The sequence below is a fragment of the Lepidochelys kempii genome, chromosome 7, assembly GCF_965140285.1.
Source record: "Lepidochelys kempii isolate rLepKem1 chromosome 7, rLepKem1.hap1, whole genome shotgun sequence".
Taxonomy (NCBI): domain Eukaryota; kingdom Metazoa; phylum Chordata; order Testudines; family Cheloniidae; genus Lepidochelys; species Lepidochelys kempii.
Genome location: NC_136386.1, coordinates 25,970,896 through 25,988,805, shown reverse-complemented (window position 1 = coordinate 25,988,805; position 17,910 = coordinate 25,970,896). Strand labels below are relative to the sequence as shown.

The following is a 17,910-nucleotide window of genomic DNA, read 5'->3' as shown; positions in this document are numbered from 1 at the left end:
CCTGACTCCACCCTCCTAAAAAAGAAGGGGGGGGGAATACACACACACACACCCCTCCTGTGTCCAATTCAGGGGGATTAGTCCATCACAGGATGGATAAGACTTGAAGTCAGCAGATTTGGCATCTACCACATTATGGAGCCCTGTACAGGGTGCTTGGGGGAGGGTGGGCTGGTCTCACTAGTAGAGAGTTTGAATCAGTCCTTGGAAGTCAAAATATAGGAAAATGAGAAGTAGCAGAAGACTTTGAAAAGTTTTAGCCTGAGCCAACAAGCAGCAGTGGGGTCAGACACTCACCAAATTCCGTCTCACTGCTATGGGTGGTTACAGGAAATTGAGGGAGGAGGCGGGCATGCCCTGTACAGGAGTATGAGGAGATAGGGTACGTACACTGATCCAGGCACTATTTTTTAAAAAAAACACTGTTCTTATAGATGTAAGGTGTATGCTCACCTATAGTGGGATCCACACTGACATATACTCAAAGATAATATTTTGGAAAGAGGGAGAAACTTATTGTGAGCTTAGCGAAGTGATACAGGACCACTTACAATGTTTTCATTACAACAGAATGAAAAACTATGAGGTATATGTAAGGTTTTAGAACAGGTGAATATCTTACTTGTACAGTAAGGTATCAGGTAATCCACATGTGACTCCCTGTCTGAAGCGTTTAAATCTAACACTACTACACCATGCTCTCTTTTCACAGATACAAATATACAATATATAAATGAAGCTGCTCTCCTACCTGAGTAAGCTCATATGCTCTATAAGCCAACAAGGAATTTACTTTATTAGCATTCTTTGAAACATGGCACTCATGCTTTGGTGTTGGATCTAATGCACTTTTAACGGTTGATTCCATTGTTTTCACACCCATGTGGTCATATATGCTTTTCATTTTTCCCTATAGAGCAAAAAAAGAATTGCAGGGTTAAATTCTTAACTATATCATTTATTGGAGCAGCTACAAATTAAGAACAGCAGCACTGTAAGAATGAGGTAACTGACAATTAGTTACAAGTATTTATAAAAGTCATTCTCATTCCATCTTTTTGGAGAAAAAGCAAAAAGTTGAAGGAACAACAAAAACAAACCAATTAAATCTGCAGGGAAAAAGCTATGTTGTGGTTTACTAAAGTCAATGTATGCTTTTAAATAAAAATGGTTACATATTTTCTTCCTACTACAAAGCCTTGTATACTCGGATTCTTTCCAAAAAGAAAAAACAAGTAGCAGAATTCTGTAACAAGACACCAAAAGAAAGCAAGCTTCAGTAGTAAGAAACACAGCCTTTGAAGATAAAAAGCTAAGAGTAGAAGTTACCTTTATTATTTTAAAAATAATCACATCACCACTTGCTCCAGCTTCCAGAGGATTAGCCTGTAATAAATCAGCATATCTGGAGAGATATACACCTGATGAGGAAGGTAAAGTACAAAGTTAAGAAAACAAAGTTTCTGAACATTAAAATGTTACACTTAGGAGATTAATTAGCAAGACAAGAGTTATAGCCATTTCTATAACAAGACAAATATCAGTTTAGTAAAATTGTAGCAATACTGTAGCTACATGGATGGGCAAACAGACTAAATGCTTGATGAGAAGCATAGCAGTGTGTTCAGCCACCTTTCATGCTACTTTCATTCCACAGTTAGGCTTGGCAGAATTAGATTTTTCTTCTTTGAACCAATTTTTATTTTTTACAGTTGTAGGATTGGAATTAGGGCAGAGCTGACAGTGGTGCTGCAGGGGGCTCCCTGTACTGCCAAGCAGCTCAAAACATCAGGGCACAAGGTGTGCCAGTAGCTGCAGTCATCCTGGCCCAGCAGAGTAGAGGTCCCCAGCCAGGACTGCAAGGATGACAAGCCCCAGCTGTGGAGCGGCCACCGTACTGCTAAAATATTTCCTGCCCAGGGATGGCTTCCACACACTCTGGCTGGTAAATGACTGAGCAAGGCCATGACAGTGGAACCGTAGAGAATTCCCTGCATGGCCATGGTCCTGGAACACCTGATTCCTGACAAGCTATAGGGAAGGCTGGGTCCTGGTGGGACATAGCACAGACTCCTGACCAGAGCTGTGTCTGTTAACCCTCTGCAGCTCCTTAACCCTTTCCCCCATTGTTTGCCTCCTTGTAGAGTTTCAGCTGAGTTGGGGGTATAGTTATGCTGGAAGGCATTAAATGGATGCCATCAACCAGTTCTTTGGTCTACAGACAACTGCAGGAGTGCAAAACTACAACTTCAAGCTAAACAGATCACAGGGGCTTCCCCCAATCTGGTTTTCCAATTGTCCCCAAAAATGACTAGAATTCTACCAATGGATGCTTAGAACATTACCTGAAATTTTGTAATTGGGTAATTCATTCTTACTTCTGTGAAAGCCAGTTTTAAGACAAGCTTAATATTGTTTCTTAATTCATGTATTTGTGAACTGTACTGCTCCTGAATCAAAGGTCATTACCTCAAACCAGCTGGGTGGGATTTTTCCTGAAGTGCTAATTTTGGGAAATTCTATGGCAAGGACAATAGGTTTAAAGTAATACACATTATTCAGATTGTAAAAATCATACTGTCTGATGTAAATATATAGAAAGAGAAGAAACAAAGATATAGTTACCCATGGAAGGACTGCCAAGAATTGTTATTTTGGAATGGCCCGCCTGTAGTCCCTTTTCACATATATTTTGCACCTGAATTGAACAAAATATCTCATTTTAGATGCATACATATTTGCAAAGTTAGTATATGAGTGGAACAGGCAACAGTTTAATAAAACTCTCCTTTTTAAGACTCCATACTCTAAGTTATATTTCTATGCCAAATACTGAATACAAAATTAGCGTAATCTCAATTATAGTTGTACTTTGTGTTCTTATACAACTCTTATGGCAGTAGTTCTCAAATTTTGTACTGGTGACAAAATACATAGCAAGCCTCTGAGTGCAACCCCCCTTAAATATATACTAAAAAAAGTGTTTTTAATTTGTAACACCATTAAAAATGCTGGATGCAAAGCAGGGTTTGGGGTGGAGGCTGACAGCTCACAACACCCCATGTAATAATCTCGCAACCCCCTGTTTGAGAACCCCTGTCTTAGGGCATAAACTTTAATGCATGCCAAATGTGGATAGTTATGTTTGCTGTAGAGGCAATGTGTTTATTGGTATAGACCTATACAACTTAACCATAGCCATCTAAAAAATTATAGAAAATAAGATGTGCTTGATCAACAGCCACACACTCCAAAAAGTAGTAATTACAAATTCAAGACTTCTCTCTGTATCATAAAGATAAAGAGAATACAGAATCTTTGCCTCCTCCAATCTACATTCATCGTAAGGTAGTAACAGAAGGGCCCCATCTAATATGGTGCCTTTCCTATAGCATCCTGGTTGCAAATATGGCAGATTATGTAGGGCTCTTGCGGACATACGTGTACACACACACCAGTCTGATCACAGAGGACATACATCCCAGAAAGCAGCATGAAGATATCTTATTTTTACTCTCCCTACTTTTACATCCGAAAGAAGGGACTCACTGCAATAGTTTCAACTAGCCAACAAATCACACAATTTTCGGGGGGGGGGGTCTCCCTTGTGTTCATGTCAAGAGAAAAGCAGTACAAGTTACCTGAGGATCCCCCAAAAAAAGTCTCAAAATCAAGCAGGCAATACCCCTTTTTGAGGTGTTAGAGCATGTATATTTAAAAAAGCCAAAGATTTAAACACACTATAGGTAAAACTTCAAATGCACATTTTTTTTTTGGTAATAAACATAAGCCTAAGAGGTATGATCCCAAAAGGTAAAGAAAACAAAACATTTGTAACTGGGGCCCTATTAATTCTACAGCATAACAAATCAGTTCTGTGACAAGATTCCTCTCTTCTGTAATTACTATGGCTCCCTTGTGCTGAATTCTGCAGATGCAGAACACATATCAGTAGTTAGTGAATCCTAAAGTCATCAACATAAAACATTTCTGTTTGAAAGACCATCCCAAAGGAGTAACAAGAAAAATGAAAAGTTTTTATAAAACTTGTCTGTTCTCACCTGAGGTCGATCAACCATCAGAAACGCATAGGATTCAACAAGCTCTTTTTCTAGGCGACCATCACATTTCAGTTCTCTGCGTTTTTCTGTGAACTATTATCAAACAAAGTCTTAGTACGTGCAATGAAGAAACTAGTATTGGCATGATCAAATGCTACCTGGCTTCCAAGAAGCCTAATTTGGCTGAGTTACAGTCTACATTGGCAGATCCAGGTGCAAATAATCAAAAGGCTGATTTGAATGAGGTTAATGTTTCAGCAATTTCCAATAAACAATTTCAGAAGAGTCTGTATCCTTTCACCTAGGGTATGGGAGGGGGAAGCATTCAGCTTAAGTTCCATATCATTTTGGACTTACACCTGGAATGCAAGTCTTATGGTTCAGAAGTTGATCACCACTTCTGATCCCCTGATTTCTGTTGCACAAAAACCAAGACCAAATTGCTTTGTTAGTCTTGCCTCACTGCTATCAGTTTGTTTTCTTCAGTTACAAAAATCTGATACAGTTACCAGCAAGCTTGCATTGGACCCATGTGTTATTTTAACAGAATAAAAAAGGGAAAAAAAAAAAAAAAAGGTGCCCTTTAACTAGTGCTTCTCCTTTCTTGAAAATGAATATTATATTTCTTCTCCCCATGCTTGAAAACTTTGTAGTATTCAGCCAAATTACGTAGCTACAAAAACACTCAAGAAATCATCAACAGTTTGTGAATTGGCTGAAAACAAGACAATACACAAGCCAGTAAAATGTGACTTTATACATCAGACCCTCGCTAGAATGCACGTCTATATAGCGTGAATTTGCATATAATGCTGTCGTGGCCATGAATCCCAAATTTAATTACTTTAATTGCAATTCATTTTAACGTGGTCCCCGCGTTAATGCGGTACCGCGCATGGATCCCAATTCCTGTGTTCTAGCGAGGGTCCGATGGCATTGTATGCAGAATGCAGTGAGATTTTTTTGGTGTGGCAGCGAGGAGACAAATCAGTTTTTTCTTCAAGAGGGTTCAGCACAGTATTTTTACGACTGCTTGTTAGTTTTAAACCAAGTCACACTGCTTGGATTTGCCAATTCAGCTCTTGAACTTGTTTTGCCACTGCTTCTGAGAGAACTATAAATCTAGAAGAGATTATATGGATTTAGTGCAAGAGCAATATTTAAAGTTAAATAGACTATTACCGCTCATCCTAAAGGCATTAAAGCTGTATTGGAAGATGCCACCATTAATTTACAACCATTAATTATGCACTTCAAAATTGAAAGACAAACAGGAAGCACAACTCTCAAAACAGCGGTACTGGCACTAGCTCCTCCTCACATTTTTCCCCTCACTTCATTTCACTCAATTCAGGGTGCAAGAGTTTCATCCACTATAAAACTCTTCGATATTCCTGACATCAAACCAGCAGCATGAAATTTCTAAGCATAGTCAGTAGTAAAACTGCTGGAACAGTAGTAGTCTGGACATTTTGGGCCAGATTCTGCAACTGGATACCAGACCTCTGAGGCAGCACAGTCTTGGTTACCGGCTTGGCTATGACCAAAAGGAGATTTAAATGTTGCAGGCTGTTTTCTACGCTGCAATCTTCTGATCTCTTTTGGAAAGACTTAAAGGATCCAACACTTAAGTATATGAAACCGTTTGGCTTCAAGTAAATGGAGTTGGGCAAAACCACTGAAGTTTATAGCTTACACACTGTTTCATAAAGGGTAAACTCTGGGTACTCACCTCCTTTTCCAACAGCTCGCTATGGATTAAGCTGGCTCTTTTGTAATTGAAATTGGTCACCGAACCTGACTCCAAATAAGATGAATGCAAAATTTTCACAACATCTTCAAATTCTCGAGAGCCCATAGCTACTGGCTGAAAGAGTGCTATTCAGAGAGAAGGAAGTTAGTATTAATACACATTTGACAGCTTCCCAGTACATTTTCGTTTCACTAACAGTTTTATAAAATCAAGACAAAAATCCTATTTAGTTTAATGGTTCGATTCATTTTAGATATTTCGTATTAAAAACTGTCTCACAAAAAGGTAGAATTTAGGCTTGTCAGTATCACAGCCAGGCATGTCATTATTTCTCCATCCCCCACCAGCATTTAATTTTGAGCAAGTTGTCACCTTAGTTTACAAAAGCTTTCCAAGGAAAGTATACTAATGTAATTTCAACATACTCCCAAGAAAGTAGCAGACATACAATGCAAAAAGCTGTAACGTACAGTTAGACAGAACAATGTGTTATTGTAAGAATGCAGGAGTTTCAGATTGTAGCCAGTTTTCTCCACACACAAAAAACCCCCCGCACACACTGATGTTACAGTGTCTGGTCAATATGTAGGCTACTTACCTTAACACTAAATGGCTATTATAGAGGGGACAATATAGATTCAGCTATGGTTGCTCACACTCTAGTTTAAGAAATCCCCCAAGACAACATGGGTCTGCTGTATAACATAATTATGCATTCACAGAGATGGCCAATTCAAAATTTACTTTTTTTGCTAAGCTATTGCCTAAATCTACATAGCAGTCTCCTTGGTTTGGTTTTATCTTTCAGCCCTCATCTCCATTCCCACCCACCATTTTAGCTACACAGCATGAGGGTCAAATGACCAGCTGGGGACTGTAGAGCATGGAGTAGTAAAGAACTGAAGCTCTGACTTAGAGAGAGAAGCCCCAGAGAAATGGAGCTGTATTCCTAAGACATCTTAAGCATTATGTACCAGGTATTTTCCCTACACAGCTTTTTTAAGATGTACAGAAATAGAGATTTATCCTGACAGGGTACAGGAGTTCTAGTTTGTAACAGTTCTGCCACATAAATAGTGCTTTTGCCTTTCTATTACTGCCTGCCTCCTGCTCTAAAAGCGCAGGAAGCACAGAAATTCTAGAAGAATTACAAAAACAAATGTGGACAGAAGTACAGAATATTTACCAAAATAGCAATAAGTGATTTTGCATGCATGTCAAGGATTACGCAAGACAGGCCACGGTGCATGGTTTTTAAAGGGGTGGGAAAATTATACAGGAACATTATAGAGGCTCCAAGTCACAAGAAGAGCTTGACCAAAACACCTAGTAAAAGCTTGTCAGTTACTGCCAATTAGAAAAGGACAGCATCTATTGCTATATTTATTGGTCATTCAATTGGGTCCATCTTAATGGAAAGTGAAAATAGTAAGTGCTGTATGTTTTACTTATCTTGTAAGAATGAGACTTCAAGATATAGAGTGGAAAAAGACTAATGAGCATGCAGTTTGCTTGCCAGTGGCATCCAGTCAGTCATCAGACCCTTCTAGGAAGAAATTACTAGACACAGGAGTCATGATGTGTTTCTTTACGCAGTATTAAGCCATTTCCATGATTATTTAAGAGCAGCTGAGCCATACATTAGCCTTCTTGCAGATATAAAATTTCACATGGACATCAGTAAAAACAGGATTTGTTACTGAAATGAGTCATCTTCCAACAGAGGTAGAAGGCTTAGTTCTTGCGGCTGTATATATATATCATACAGTTGTACTTTAAAAGATTTAATGCCATGGTAAGCATGAACACAAAACCTACTTGTTATACATACACACTTAATTATGCATGTGAACCCTATTAATGACAAAGTTTGGCTAGAGTGTTCATTATAGATATTACAGTAGAGTCTGAAGGCAGCCACCAACTCATGGCCCCATACTGACAAACAATAAAATGGTCTCTAACCCAAACAGCTCACAATCTTAGTTCAAGACACAGGGATGGGGGCAGGGAGAGAGAGAGAAAAAGACACCCAACCAAGCACAGGAAAGGAACAGAGAGGAAAGTCAAGATAAAAGTTTTTTTCCTCCATTAATGAAAATAAATTACAGCAGCAGATTTGTGTTTTTGTTTTTGCGCTAAAAATCAGATTATCTTGGCTGCATCTTGATTTCTCCAGATCTAAAGAACATGTGCTTGGTTGTTTACTATATTAGCGCTCTTCTTATAGGATTAAGAAAGGTTACATCTAAGTATTGGAAAACTTCCATATTACCTACAAATAAATCTGTGTCAAACTTTTTAAGAAGTCACTTGAGTAACAAATCTGATTTAAGACTGCAGTAATTCTGCATTATACAGTATCTACATGCACTCCATTCAATAAATTATGCTGGAAACAGTTTCACATAGATTGTATTGCATTTTGATCACTTAGGGGGATTTCTATTTAGAGCATCTAAAAAGAAATTTTCTTCAAATGTTTTGTAGTAAAAATAGAAGTAGTTTGAAGTGGTTGTCCAGTTATGTTACTATGGCTGTTGCTGAATTCCTGTAAGCCTGATAAACAAAACTGTCCTAGCTGCTCAATATTATGTATACAGTTCACGAGACTTGAAATATTATATACACAAGAGTGGCCACATATTACAGAAGCATATTGTCTACTTCCTCAATGCAAGTCTGTGAAAGGCACATTACTGCCTGTGGGGAGGTCCTGCCCACTGTTAAAATTCTGTTTGGACGTTATTAATGATATTAATCATTTGTTTTCTTAGACCTGGAACTGGGATGAATGATTTTTATGGAGATCAGTAGTCCTCCAAAATGTAGTTTCTTCAAAGCCTAGCCTTTTCTTCTATGATGAATAATGTGTTACTGACAACTAGAAATCAAACAGTTTTGCATATGGCAAGTCACATGAACGAGGTGAGTGTATGTAGTCCACAGCTCTGGTAATAACAAAGGTTTTTTAATTTCTTGGGAATGAAGTTTAATATGCAGAGAAAGACATGCATAGCTGTTGCTCAAGAATAGGTTTTGAAAGTGTATTATGTAATTTTTTTACACTAGATGAAATTTTATTAATTTATGTCTATTATAAGAACTACATTTAGGCTGAGAATTGATGCCACTTCTGAACTAAATATAGATCCATGAACAATATATCAATTTGAGACCCCTTAAAGCACCTTGGATTTTCAGAAAGTGTTGAACATTCAATCGCTGGTAAAGTCAGGCCCCTTTAAAAAGTCAAACTAGACACCCAAAAGTCACTCTTAATTTTCGAATATCTGGGCCCAAAAAGTTCTGAGTTGAAGGTGCTTTAAGCCTGAAATATGCATTTCACCCGAGGGAAAAAAAGGTTTAATGAAGTATCTCATATATTCTATATATGATTTGATTAAATCAAATCAAGTAAGAGGCAAGCCTTTATGATGCATCTTTTGGGGATACAGTCTAAAAAAAATCCACTTTTTATTACAGAGCAAGTTCTGCCTGTTTGCATGTAAAACACAGCAAAAAATAAAAATAATGTAAATTGTTTGTTAATGTTTAAGGTACTGTAAAAATTTAATGATCAGCCTTTCATTTCCATCTTTTTTAAAAAAAAGGAAGAAAAAAAAAAAAGACTATTTTCTGTTAGAGTTGGTTTATCGAGGCTTAAGAAAATATCACCTGATGGAAAAGCAATCTTCTCAAAGCATACAGCAGGGCTCTTACATCCCTACCGCCTCAACTGGCAAAGTAGTAGTTAGATTGAACTGTTTAGATGGAAATTAGTGGTTTAAAAAAAGAAAGTCTGATTTTATTGGGGCGGAGGATGGGGAAGTCATTCAACCCCGAACTTCAGCCAGCAAAAACCCAGCCAACGAAGTTTTAACACAATCTGGGTTTCGGGGGGTTGGTTTTGGTTTTTTGTGTGTGTTTTGTTTTTTATTAAAGGAAGGGACCATTTGGGGTAGGTCAGGGAACATTTTTCTGTACGTATCACCCGTTACTTAGGACTTAAAATACCTTCTCTAGCTTAGGTTTAATACAGCTCAGGAGGTACATAGCCCCAGTACCACCAGTTGAAGGCATAATCTGTATAGGAACCATACAATGTCAAGTTTTTTGTTCCAACCAAGTCCTGATTGTAATTACAGAAGTGCAGTTCCAGATCATATTGTCTACATTACTATGCCTAAAAGATAAACACGTAAGTATTAGATCTTTATAACCATCACCACATCCTGTAATATGTGCACATGGTTTAGATTAATGGTATTCATTAAGCTTATTTCTGGTCTTACTCTTAGAGGAGTTCAAGAAGGAAAGTATAGTTATTAGAGCCCTACCAAATTCACAGTCGTGAAAAAACACACCATGGACCATGAAATCTGGTCTTTTGTGTACTTTTACCCTATACCCTACAAGCTTCATGAGGGAGACCAGCGTTTCTCAAACTGGGGGGATCCCAACCCAAAAGGGTGTTGGGAGGGGGGTCGGGTCAAAGTATTGCCACCCTTACTTCTGAATTGCCTTCAGAGCTGGGTGGCCAGAGTATGGCAGTGGCTGTCCAAGGGCTCAGTTCTGAAGGCAGTGCAGAAGTAGGTGTTGCGGTATTGCCACCCTCCCACAATAACTTTGTGACCCCACACAACCCGCTTTTGGGTCAGGACCCCTACTGTTACAACACCATGAAATTTCAGATTTAAATATCTGAAGTCATGAAATTTACAATTTTTAAAATCCTATGACCATGACATTGACCAAAATGGACTGTGAATTTGGTAGGGTCCTAACAATGACCTGGAAAGATACCTGACCTGTTTATACCGGCCATTTTCCAGTTTTTGTAAAGTTAACTGATTTATAGCATCCTTGTGCCATAGGAACTATGCCCAATGGTTTGTGATATTTTGTTTGAAGTACAAAAGAGATTTCACTACACTTGCACAGAAGCTAGACCAGTATTATAACAGTCATTTTGTTAGAAAGAAAACAGAGACAGAGGGACAATGTCACTTCAATGTTTGACATCAGATATTAGTGCTTGACTGTCTAGACTGTACAGCTATGTGTTGTTTTCAATGCCAAAACACCATTAGTCAACTTCCATATATGACTCTCAGTAAGCAATATATCAATTCATTCAAATTATCAGATGAAATTTGCAGGTTTCCTTTGTTTTTTTTAAAAGACTGATACTCGCAACTATGTCAGGAAAATAATCTGGCTTTCTTGGGGAATACTGACTGTCTTCACCTGACACTTCAGGTTTCCAGGAATACAAAGCATTTTCCTTCTTATCAAATCAGTAAAAATAGCAGCATGATATTGCTCTTTAGAAATGAAATGTTTCTGCCACCAAGATATGAAAAGTACTATTTTCCTGAAGTCACTGTTTTCTAGTGCATCAAGACAGATATGCACTGATAAAATAGGACATCACAATGGTTAATATAAGCCTTGAGCTTGTATTATTGTAGCGTCTTTCACCCTAAAAGGTCCATAAGCAGTTTACAAATTCAGGGAAATCACTTAATCCCCTAGGGTGGAAACTGTCGATGGTGAGCAGCATGTAACCATCCTTCCCAAAAGTTTGGTAAGGATAATGGAAAATAAACATCTAATGAAAGGTCAGATAATACAGGTCGGCAAAAAAACACCCTCACATGAGCTACAGTTTGGCCAACAACCCAGCACTTACAAGTGCCCTGGAGTCTTTAATGACAAGTAAGCAAGACCTTGATTTTGCATCTAGACAGAGAAAGAAGGAGTGGCACCCTAACATAAGGGCCAATTCAGGAAGGTACTCAAACATGTGCCTATCTTTAAGCATAGGAGCAGCAGTGGGACTACACAAGCATATATTTAACTGCCTTTCGGAAATCAGAGGCATAATGCAGATGAGTTAGTCCAACAGGGAGCCCAAAGGAAGACTGGTACCAGCACTATTTCTTGTGCACTTGCCCTTCCCTGTCGCAATTGGCCTCTCAAAGCAATGGGCCAGCTTGCAAGATATGGCTTAAAAAAAAAAAAAAAAAGTCACATGAGATGGTAGTAGGCCACATGGTTTATGAACAAAACAGGAAACTGTACTACTGCAATTAGTACCGTGTGTGACTAGATACCATAAAACGGACCAAAACCTCAAGCACAAATAAATTTAATCTTTCCTGCTTATAAATATATTTAAGGTCATACTCCCTGAATGGTCCCTATGGAAAAAGGAGAGCAATTAAAAAAAAAAAAAAAAAAAAGCAGCCTCCTGAAATTTAATGAAAGTTTATATAAAGTTCCGCCCAGAAGTTAGAGTCCAATAAAGAATCAATAAAAAGAGCCTCATTATATAATCTGTCATTTAGCTCCATCTGCTTTGTTCAATTCAAGTTAAAACATATTTTCTGTAACTCTCTAGATGGTAGGCCTAGCCTGGATATCATGCATTCATTTGTTTCTAGTCATCATTCAAGAAACACCTATTCCTGCTTCAGAAACTGAAGAAGCTGGTATACCGAGAATTTACCTATGTTTTCTGACTTTGCAAATTCCATGTACAGCTTTTAAATTGCCTCACATAGCTATTTAAAAAAACCATCTAAAGTATAATAGGTTTTAGTGTCCTTTTTTAAATGTAATGTAAGAGAAAATGTAGTCATGACTTACACTGATATAGTGCTTTCATCATGGAGGAGTGCAAAGAACTTTTATAGGTCATACATTATAGGGATCAGCTTCCCACAACTAAAAAACAGTCACCTTGTGGGTACAACACAGCAGCCATTCTGCACCAGCAATGCTACAACATAATTTTAGACAAGAAATCAAGAATAACTTCCACGAGAAGTTATAGAAGAATTGGGGGAGGAAGGGCGGGGGGGGGGGGCACGTAATGTTGCTTAGTGTTCCCAAGTTTGGGATTTGGGCAGGGCAGCAATATCAACATCCCTACCTTTCCAAGGAGAGTCATGTCAACTTTATCAGCCATTAAGTGCTTGGTGGAAGAACAGCGTGATCTTGGTTTCAGAACTCACCCAGAAGACCAAAGAGCCAGCAGTGCATTGTCACTCTGCCATTAAAATTGGGACACTGGTGTAGTACTGATTTAGTACCACAACTTCCCAATTTATCATCAACACTTCCTGCACCACCCAAGTTCTCTCTGGAAGCTTTCCATCTAATTACCGATCTGGCCTAATTTTGTGATGGCTTCTGATAAGTGATATCATGGCACATTATACTATGGTATGGTTATGGCAACAGCCAAGCACCCATAAACAATCAACCAGCATATGTATATGATGGAATGGAAAGAAATGTTTCAAGTGTCCAAAAGTTTTAACTAGCAAGTATTATTAAAAACAGAGACCTCTTTGGACAATATTTTAAAGAAGAAATTCTGATACACCAAAAGATGAAATCCATAAGACCATGCCAAATAAAATCTTGATGTTAGCAACTCAGTTGCAACCAGTTAGATCAGACTAGTCTCCCCCTCCATCCCAAAGGAAGTGACAGAAGAAGCCCTAAACTCAAGATATTTAAAATGCTTGACTGGTCAGAAACATACACTGCAGGAAACAATCCTGCACAGACAGGTGATGTACTAGATGACCTAGAAGGTGTTTTCCAGACTTAGTTTATATATTTCAGGTTTATCCAAATTCACAATGGAACCCAGTGCTAGAAAGGTACTTTAAAACAAAAAAAACCAAAAAAAAACTATGTAATGCACTGAATGCCTCCGAGATTGGTTGTATAACTTTGTGGTTAAAACAATCACACTTGGTCTTGGAGAATCTGAAAAGAGAGGAGCCATTTTTTAATCCAGACATTTTTCTATCAGATGACCATCAAGGAGAACAGGACACCATTACTTTTAAGTCAATCTGCTCCTTTTACATTAGCCTCTGCTAGCTTCATATCCACATTTGTATTCCTGAGAGAATTAGTGCCATCTTCAAAATGGGAAAGAGAAATGGGATAATCAAACAAACCTACCTTCACTTCCTCCTAACAGAACAAAATTTTAAAGAAAAAATTTACATTTTACAAAATTTTTACAAAAGTTAAAACAGCCTCTTTGAAAGATGAAAACCCTATATGAAAATGGTTTTGCAATGGTAACTGTTGTGTTATTGAGCCCTTATTCCACTACTGGGGAAGGGCAAGAAAGGGGAAACTTTGAGGGGTGGGGAGGAGGAGAACCAAAATAAGTAAGTCTTCTTGGCAAATTAACAAAATAAAAGCAAGCAGAAATGAACAGAGTCTCCCAGAAAATGAGAGAGAGCGAGCACTGGCTTTCAGAGAAAGTTCTATTAAAAAAAAAATAGTAGCCTCAAACAAGTAGCAGTTCCAGTGTGGGGCACATGAATGTGGGATGCACACTTCTCTCCTGCAAACAGATGGAGACACAGGCAAGCTTTCCATGGGTAAGGAAAGAAGGGCAATCTTCTCTGAATGTGTCTCAGAAGTAGACACCTACATAAAATGTTTACCAGCTCAATCTAAATATAGACGTACTTGTCTCCTGCAGAGGAAAGAAGGGGGAAAGATAGAGAAAGAACCATCTTCTCTGTATATCCGTGTGTGTCCCACAGAGAACCATCTTCTCTGCGTGTGTGTGCGTGCACCTCAGAAGTGGGGCTGCGATAAACTGTTTCCAAGCCCGCCCTGATCAAATCCAGCCTTTTTCATTTTTAAGCCACCATCTCAAATTCAAGCTCCGACTTTTTTTTCCTTACACAAAGAGGAGAATTTAAAATGCCTCTAACACTAAAATCTCATCCCCAGAAGCCTCTCTAATCGGAGCCATGGCACAGCCTCCTCCACACCCGCAGGATTTTGCATGCAGCTGTGAGAAGTGTATAAAGAGCCTCCCTAATGAATAAGATGAAGAGGGGGGTGAGGGAGAGAAGAAGGGGGGAGGAAGGGAACAACCTTTCTTTTCTCTGCTCTTCCTGGGGATCTGAAAATTCCTCCTAATAGGCAGATCTTCAGGGGTCTTGGGGAGAGGGGGAGGACCCCCCAACACGTCGCTAGGTTGTTGTAGCTGCTGCTGTTCACGTGCGGTGGAGACACTGCTCTTCCGCTGGCTACTGCTGAGATTTGGGGGGGGTTTCTCTTCTGTAGCAGCCACCAGCAGCGCCTCCTCAGCGGTACTATCAGAGCGGCCGCCATTTTGTGTGTTGTCCTCAGCTGCTGCTGCGCCGCTGCTCTCCACACCAAGGAGGCCCCGGTCGTTCTTCTCCGTCCGCTGAAGCTCCTCCGGCTCTATCTCGCCACCGCCAGTAACCCCAGCATCCGCCATTGAACTCTATGGCGAGGAAACAACTGAGCGCTAACAACTGTTTCTTCTCTTCTCCCACGGAGCCGCCCCTTCCCAAGCTCCATGCACCACCCACCCCTAGCCTCTACCGCGCTGCTCCACTCTACCACTCCAGTCGCTCACTTTATGGCAACAACTCCGCCTCTCCTCCCCCCAACATGGCGGCTGCGCCGCAGCTGGGAAAGGGGCGTGGCCAGCGCCCGGCCAGCGGCGGCCAATCAATGCGTGGGGCAGGTTATAAATATGGGAGGAGGTGGCTGCCGCGCAAGTGGCGCAGTAAGGCGAGAACGTCTCAAGCCGGCAAAAATGGCACGGCACCTCGTTTGGCGCGCCTTTGCCTCAGATGCGTCCTTCCCACTCCTAGACTCCTTGTGGTGGCTGGTTCCCATCCCTATTGGGCCGTGGCAGCAAGATAAAGGAGAGTTCATAGTGATCTTGTTGATTTTTTTCCTGGCACCATTCACCCTTGTTGCACTGCCCAGGCAGTTGAAGCACTCACCATGGGTCACACCCATGTTGTGAGAGGGAGTGTTTGTACCACGTAGAGTCAACAAGCCTTTGTACCAGCTCTTGATCCTGTGCTGCAAGGTTGGAATCTGTAGGACTAGCTGCTGCCTGTCCTGCAGCTCCTCCAAGGCTGCTTGATCCGTTAAGGTACCACTCGAACTTTGGTAATGGCCTGAATGGGACAAGAGAAGGAAGCATCATTGCAACTTCACCACTTGTTATGTTACATCAGTAGAAACAGAGGAGAAGGCCAGGGACCAGTTTCCTGCCCTCCTTAGCATTTTGGACAAAAAAGAAAGTGGCAACGTAAGCCATTGACCTTCCAGTAGTAGGAGTGGAGAAGACGATATGGGTGTAGTAGCCTGCTCTGTAGAGAAACAGGAACAGAGAAGAAGGTATCAGTCTGATCCCCACCCTTTTTCATGATTGGGAACAGAGATGAAAGTGTGGGCCTAGTTTCCAACCTTATTTCTGCAGAATGGGAGAAAAAGGCAGAGGTATAGTTCCCCACTCTGCCTCTTGAGGTGGCATCAGAGAATTTATGGGTCCTTATCCTTGCTTGAACGTATACAAGGTATAGATGGGATTTGTGTTTTTAAGGTCTCATCGAAAGATCTCCTACACCATAAACTGAGTGGAATTCAGTTTATCTTTTTCAGAAAGATAAGGACTGATTCAGTGCTGTCAGGGTTTTAAATGTGTGGTTCCTGTTTAGCTTGGTAATTTGGGTGTACCATTTAGCTATGTGCTTGTGTCTGAACATTTATAGTTCTTCAGTACTATTAATAACAAAAACTGAAAATAAGAGCTACTGTGAGGAGTTTGTCACCAATTTTATGCTGACTACTGGATATTTCACTTAAGGAGCGTTTTCTTAAATGGTTAAGTCAACTATTACGTCACTTAGAGATGTCACTCATTTCCTCACAGTATTTACATTCCACACAAATTTGGTCTGCTCACCTCTGTTTGAATAACTTGCATCAGAAATAATTAATCATGAAACTGAGATTATTGATATTTACACCAAGAGAATTAATCCTACATCATCAGCATCTGCAAACAATGTGTTCTACCTCCTACAGTTCATTGAGACTTTCCTGGTAGACAATGACCTAGGCTTGGTAATAACACTTCTGTATTCTCCTGACAACACAACAGCAATGCAGTCTACACACCCTCATCAACCCTCTGGAAACTCCCAAGTACAGAATGCAGCAGCACATCTCAGCAACAAGGTCTGCAATTAATATATCAAACCTGTCCACTCTTCACTATACTTATTTCCCATAGAATATCCTGTCAGATTCAAGGTCTCAATCCTTACTTTCAAGTTATTGAACATGGTGACCTTAAAGGTCACTTGAAGTTCTAGGACGAGGACTATGTTTAACAGCTCCAGACCTCTGGCACTATGGAATTGTCTACCACAAGAACAGAGCTTGTTTATGCAGGAGACAGCTTTCTCACATGCCTGCCTAAGTCAGGAATAAACTCAGAATCTAAATCCCCTACCCCCATTAAACTTACTGACTTCTGATTCAAGTGCAAAACCCACTTTGGTCTTTTTAATATAAACACACAGCACAGTATACTGGTACAAATGATTAAAAGCAAAATAGCTCATAATTTTTTCTTCTGGGAAGAAGATGAAAGAGAGAAAGAAAGAACCATACATGGTAGATAATTGTTACTTAATGCACTTTTGTAAGGTGCATAGGTACTGCAATACAGACGGCAGTGTAAGATCTTGAATAGAAATAGAATAATCATTTTAAATTTTCTGCATGAATAATTTTCTGTCTCCTTCATATTGGGTCCCATATTTGTGCCTTGGAAAGTTGAAAGGTACGCTGTGTGGCATTTTCAGAACCTGCCCTCTCTTCAGAATGTATGTCCTTGCTCCACGAATAGTTCTAAAAAAGCAACTCTGGCTATGGTTAACAGCTTTAGACATGAAAGAAATATGCTGTAGGAGACTGAAGATATTTCTTTGCCTGAATCCATTAAATAGTTTAAAAAGTGGGACAAAATTATTTCCTGCATAACATTTGTGATCTGAGGAGCTATCAGCATCGTAGCATGGTTTGAGTTCTTTGCTGCTGCTTCACTTTTGTTTGTTCTACATAAAATTTCTTCAGCTGTGTTAGCTGCTTAAGTGGAGAATGTGGGGTAAGTACATTTATTTTTGTTGTATGTCTCTTCTTCTGAACAGTTTGACATCGAGCCTTCAGAGAAAAAGATGCCAGAAAATTTTATGCAGCCACAGCAGA

General features: G+C 39.7%; 1 protein-coding gene across 9 annotated transcripts in view; it reads right to left on the bottom strand.

Moving 5' to 3' along the window:
• Window positions 1-15,294, bottom strand: part of TASOR (transcription activation suppressor) — a 59,762-nt gene extending 44,468 nt beyond the window's left edge. For 8 of the 9 annotated variants that reach the window (XR_012159801.2, XM_073351513.2, XM_073351511.2 and 5 more), the window contains exons 1-6: window positions 14,743-15,294; window positions 5,794-5,939; window positions 4,062-4,154; window positions 2,626-2,698; window positions 1,330-1,421; window positions 752-910 (exon numbers count right to left, since the gene is read on the bottom strand). Coding sequence is in view for 8 of the 9 variants with exons in the window: in XM_073351513.2 (XP_073207614.1) it covers window positions 752-910; window positions 1,330-1,421; window positions 2,626-2,698; window positions 4,062-4,154; window positions 5,794-5,939; window positions 14,743-15,112 (933 nt within the window). In the remaining variant the exon portion in view is untranslated. The remainder of the gene's footprint in view (window positions 1-751; window positions 911-1,329; window positions 1,422-2,625; window positions 2,699-4,061; window positions 4,155-5,793; window positions 5,940-14,742) is intronic. The other variant, XM_073351508.2, reaches the window with a different exon arrangement.
• Between the last annotated feature and the right edge of the window lie 2,616 nt (window positions 15,295-17,910).